The following is a 5,949-nucleotide window of genomic DNA, read 5'->3' as shown; positions in this document are numbered from 1 at the left end:
CACGTTCGTGTTCCCTTTCTATAGCTTGTTCCTGTAAACCGCCAGAGATAAAGAAAATGTTTTTTAAGAAACTTACATTTCATTAAAATATTGATTACAAGAAAAAATTGGGGTTTGTTTTTACGGTGAAGAAACTATGTTGATCACTTAAAAATAATTAACACCTTTTAGTAGTCCTGAAAGCATAGCTAAAATTACAGGGAAAGAAAAAAAAAAAACACCCAAAACCACACAACCCACACCTTTGAGTCCAACATACATGCAAACTACAATTAGCAATTAATAAAAAGGAAAAAAATTATCCTGTAAAACTACAGAAAAGGAACTAAAAAACTACCTGTTTTTTCTTCTACAAGACTAGAATATCAAGGTCTTAATTTAAAAAAAAAATGGAAAGTATCCCATTTTAGGAACCACCTTCCAAATCTCAGTCACAAACTAGGAGTATTTATCACCTCCAAAACCATGAAAATGGGGTACCAAGCTTGCTTACATCCATGAATTGCCGTTGTTTTTTAAGCTGTTTTTCAAGAACTTGAATTTGCTGTTTTAATTCAGCAACCTCCAACAACTGTGTAGCCAGGTCTTGATTAGTATGCAGCTGTTCTTCCAGTTCCACCTCCAAAACTTTCATTTGAGAGCGTAAGTTGGAATGATCTTTTTCTGCCTGACACTGAAGCTCTAATTTCTCCTTTGCTAAAAATTCTACTTCCTTGAGTAGACCTGAATAAGAACACAAAAATAACAACAAAGTTGTCAGTGCAGGGTACAAAAAAAAAATCAAATTAAGATGAGATTAAATTCAGGTACTTTGGAGAGAATCAAAACCAAAGGAGACAACCTCCTGAGATGGCCTATAACAGACACAAAAGGAAGTCTGATACTTCACTGCCCGTTGTGTCTCTGAAAGCCACCTCTGATAAGACTACTGTACGATGTAGTAAAGGACGACATGGGCATCTGTTCTCAATCCCAAAGTGAATCCTGGTGGGAGATATTCCAGGCACATGCGAAGCTTTCACCTTCACCCCTGGAGACCTCACAAGTCCAGAGAGCCCCACCTCACCTGACCAGAAGTCCTTCAAATTCCATCCTTAGCTCCTTGCCCTCTCAACCCCGGTTCCACATTCTTCCTACCCCAGAGGCTCTTTCCAAACCACATCAGATCCTCAATCCTCCAAATTCACCCCATTCCAGATGTGCTCCACCTCTAAAGTTTAAGCCCCACACTGCACTGTCAGCCGCCCAGTCTCTCATACCCATCCTTCCAACTGCCCCATCTTTCACTGTTCTATCCTAAATCCTTGCCGCTCCTTCCATCCCAACTTCCCACCCTACTTCAAATCTCTTCCTAATCAAGCCATCCAATACAGAATTCTCAATTTCTCCAAACTCTCATGCCAAGATCCTCCTTAGACCTCCAACATCCAGTCTCAGGTCAGCCTCTCAATTACTCCTCTGCCTCATGCTATGCTGCATACTGCTGCTAATGTCTACACTCTTGAGTTAGCACCCAGTCCATCTTTTCAGTGGCCACCGACGCCCAGCCCTACCCTGAAGCTAGCTGCTATAAGAAAGCAAAGTTAACCTTTTTCTCTGAGCCCGAGTGGGGATTAAAACCCAGAGAAAAATCACCCTTACAGAAAATTAGTCCAGTTCTAAGGCTACAAAGGGAAGAAACACCTGGCAAAAAGATGGTACATATTTACCCTACACAGACTGTAAAAGAAATACTACAAATACGAAAATATACAAAGCTCAAGATTATTTAAGTTATCAAGAGCTAATTTGTACCTACAAACTGCATTTTCAATCAGTTGGATGCACTGAATACACTGTTTAGGAGACTCAAACTGAGACTCTACTGTGAATGCACTTGGAGCAATATTATTTTAATAGTTTTAATAGTTAAAGTTATTAATAGTAATAATATTTTAATAGTTCATAGCTAAGTAACCTAAGCATGAAAATAGAAGTCTGGCTATTTAGTATTTAAAACAAGGTCCTGCCAGAGCTCATTATTTTACTTATCAAAGATTCCATTATTCATCTTAAATGTTTTCAGTCATAGAGAAAAAGGTAAGTCTACGATTTCAACAAGGACCGTGAGTGGTCATCCAGCCCAGTTCCCAGAATGGGACAATTCCCTTTTCCAAGCATGATAAACTCAATCCACATGATTTCTGAGCTAACATCATTTTAAGCTGCTGTTACAAACCTTTGAAAACAAAAGTGATACCATAGCCTCCGTACAACATCTTTTCTAGTGCTTTACTATCCACAGGTATTTAATTAAATTTCTAGACACTTTAAAATAAGCCAAGAAACATGAACATTTCTATGTTCATTCTTAAGAGGATAAGCAGGACAAGCTTAGAATGATGCATTTATATTAAACATTGGGGAAAATATCACCTCAGTAAGGATAATGGAACAGAATGCACAGGGACTGTGAAGTGTCTGTCTCCAGAAATCAAAGAGGCTGAACAAAGAGAAACAAGTGAAGTAGATTCTGTTTTGGGACAAAACTATGGACTAAATGAGCTCTCAAGGTCCCCATCAACCCTTTGATTCCACGATTTAGTCACCCTGGTCTCTGACTGTAGCAACTCTACTTTCTCTGCATTAAGACAATATTCAAATACTCAAGATAAAACTAAGAGGTTAATTGAGCAAAAGAAAACTTAGCAGATATGGAACCATAGCAGATTATTTAACCATTTGTCAGATTTGCTAAGCACCCTTGGTAGCTTTTGAAACCAACTGAAATGGACACAAAATTGCTTATCAGTCACTTGAATTCTTTGAGATGCGTTGCATACATGTACATCGCCAATTCAGAGCATGACACACCAGCTGAAGGAAAAAAAAAACCCACATTTTGTTTTACAGTCACTCTAGACAATATGTTAAGGCCCCTCCTTAACACATGGGTACACTGACACCAGGCTTCTGCCATTTTAAGTTTGCTATTGGCTGATAAATACAAAGCATAGGATTAATTAAAGGACTTTAAGGAACTGCTGGAGCTATACACACAGACTACCTAGCTCAAAAACTCTAGTCCTGGTAAGTACTTTGTGCCTTTGAGTGATAATCCACAACTACATTCCAACTACATTTCACTCCAAGCACTAATTCTGCACACTCACAGTTACTAAGAGCAGTATCTCAGATGCCTATATAATAATCACAACTCTGCAATTGCTGTGCCATGCTCCCTACTTTTTCTAACACAGTGCTAAATAATCACATGAATTAAACTTCAAGTTTCCTAATCAAACATTCATTGAGTTGTGGATGTTAACTCAGGCTCTGGCAGAACGTATGCAGGTAAATGAAGAATCTCCCCCAAAGCAATTTCTCTCACAACTCACTTGGAGCTGCAATAGCCTCCATCACAAGATGCAATTGAGCAAGTTTTCCAAGGCTGAAACACACAGCCCAGAAAGAAGCCGACAACAGTCTCAATACCATTAAGAGACTGAATCCCAGCCACAGCTGCACAACAGAGAATATCTTTTACCAAGTGCTGTGTTTTGCCAGGCAGGAGATGGGAATAAAATAGCACTCTATTGTATTTCCTTATAGTTGGTGCACAGAGAAGGGCAAGGTATAGCGCGTATGGGTATACGTGGACCCACAGCAAAGGCACATATATAGACTGACCCCTTGAGAAATGAACTGATGCTTTTGTGAAAATAAGCACAGGAATTTTTCCTTCCATATCCTAAGAAACATGGTCATTAAGGACTTGATGGCTTCTTTTCAGCTTCAAAAGGAACACTAATGCTTTCCAACGAACAAAATACTGATTAGATTAAACCGAAATAAACAGTCACGGTTACCTCCTCAGACAGAAAAAAAAAAGTAATTAGGCTAACAGATTTTACATGGAATTGAAAATGTTTCACAGAAAGCAGGTATCAAATTTTGGCAATCTCAGTAAGAGCAATTTTTAATTTTTTTTTTCTTCTTTTTTAAGCACGTGTTCCCCAAGTGTATAAATATAATTTCAAGCAACATGAATAGATCATCAGATCACAGATTTGTTTCTTTGTAGGGACAAACCTGCTATTTTATTACCACTAATTCAAATCATGCAATGATTACCAAATTACCACTTTGGTAATGCCCCAGCACACTCCTCCCCACTCCCAAGACTGTCATTAGCAAATGCCATGCGCCATTATAAGTGCATTTTATTAGCAAGGCCATTCTACTCACATTAGTACTCCACATCAAAAAAGGGAGAAGGCATCAGCCTCTCAAGGAATAAGCCACATCAGTCAACTCCAAACAATATGAATTTTATTTATCATATTTTCCACATACTACAAACAATTCTGAACCACAGGAAGAGTATTACAGATGGCTGGAGTGGAAGAAAGGGGATGAATTTTAAGGCTCAGCATTTGCAGCAAATGCAACTGTTCAAGTTCTAATGAGCTGTTGGCAAGAGCTGGACTGCAGCTACGAGGAGAATGTCCATCCCCAAATACAGTCTAATCAGCTAGGTTAGACATTCCCTCTCACTGAGCGGGCAGCAGCAAATTTCAGGACAGTGAGGTGGTTACCAAAAATATGTTAAATAAAAATAGTGTTTGAGAGAGATCCAAATGGACAGAAAGATACAGTAATGGGCAAGACAGCCCGGTGCAGCTTTTTAAGTCTAACGGAAATTTACCTAGAGAATTCTTTTTTATTCACCTAAGGGACTTGGTTTATCCAGCTTGCACCCTTTGGGGGAAAATAAAAGGTCTCAAAACAAGAGGCAGTGAACATGCAAGAGAACACATCTACAAATGTATATATGTGTATAAATAAAATTAATCTAAAAACGTGGTAAGATAATTATATTTTGAGTAGATCACAAAACATAATCATGGCAGCTATGAATTTATCAGATCTAAATGTTTGCTACTCAAGAGTTAAGTATGCATGCTTTAGTTTAGAAGGGGGGGAAAAAAAGATAAAAATGCCTCTTTCAATTTGGCACCTACAAATTTTATTTCAGCATTAGACTTCCAAAGCCACCATAAAACTCCATGGATCCTTCTTCCTTGCTTTCAATTATCTTTCCTCCCATAACTAGCATTCCTTACAACTCTGCTCTCCTCTTCATTTTTCTAATCTACCTATCCATTCAATTATGTTTCTCTGGTCTCCCTCAGACTTCCTTCAGTTCTTGCTGTATTTTTTTTAGCTCACCACCTCAAATATTTTGCTCCCCCTCTCCCTTTTAAATTAATTTAATCATTTTGACAGCCCACTGTGTATCCTTAGAAGCTCACAGCAAGCTTACAATGCACTCCATCCCCTCAAAAGAAAAATGAAGCTGGCAAACATGAAGATAATGACACAATGCACTTTAAGCCTAACGGCAGCAAAACATTTTTTCCTTTAAATATTGATCAGCGAATTGAATATTCTTAATTTTAGTTGTTTTCTGATGTATCACAGAAGTTGTAACTTTTTTTTTTTTGCCAAGTTATTCATAATCCCAGTAGTTTGTTGGGCCTATTTATGAAGTACTATTTCTCTTTGTTAAAATAAAATCAAAACTGTCAATTCATTCACTCAGTGTTACAGCAACACAAACCAGAAAAAAAAAACACTCTCATTATTACAAACCTGAACCTTCTTTTTGTGCTACATTAGTAACAGGTGTTCCTAGAAATCAAAACACACATACAAGACAAGAATAGGACATTGTGATCCATTCCATCTTTTAAATCTTAAAATTCACATGTAATACAAATAGTGCCTACCATTTATTCAGCAAAAACGCATTTTATCTTTATGATGACACAAAGCTCCTGATGACATACGTTGATCCATATCTGTAATTGGACTACAGCTACTATAGAAAGGGCTTTACATTATAAACCTGCAAGTTTGTTGCAACGTTCCTGGCTAGTCACTTATGCATTTTTCTAAGACAATTAA

At 37.8% G+C, this 5,949-nt stretch overlaps 1 protein-coding gene across 1 annotated transcript in view; it reads right to left on the bottom strand.

Annotated features, from left to right (window-relative positions):
* LOC104169083 (A-kinase anchor protein 9-like) overlaps positions 1-4,183 on the bottom strand; it is a gene marked incomplete at its 3' end in the record, with an annotated part of 18,605 nt that extends 14,422 nt beyond the window's left edge. The window contains exons 1-3 of the mRNA XM_009709895.1: positions 4,122-4,183; positions 3,378-3,430; positions 494-723 (exon numbers count right to left, since the gene is read on the bottom strand). Of these exons, the coding sequence (XP_009708197.1) occupies positions 494-723; positions 3,378-3,430; positions 4,122-4,183 (345 nt within the window). The remainder of the gene's footprint in view (positions 1-493; positions 724-3,377; positions 3,431-4,121) is intronic.
* Between the last annotated feature and the right edge of the window lie 1,766 nt (positions 4,184-5,949).

Source organism: Cariama cristata, unplaced genomic scaffold (genome assembly GCF_000690535.1).
Source record: "Cariama cristata isolate BGI_N322 unplaced genomic scaffold, ASM69053v1 scaffold18461, whole genome shotgun sequence".
Taxonomy (NCBI): Eukaryota; Metazoa; Chordata; class Aves; order Cariamiformes; family Cariamidae; genus Cariama; species Cariama cristata.
The sequence above is the reverse complement of the archived record's forward strand: the minus strand, read 5'-3'. Positions and strand labels throughout refer to the sequence as shown.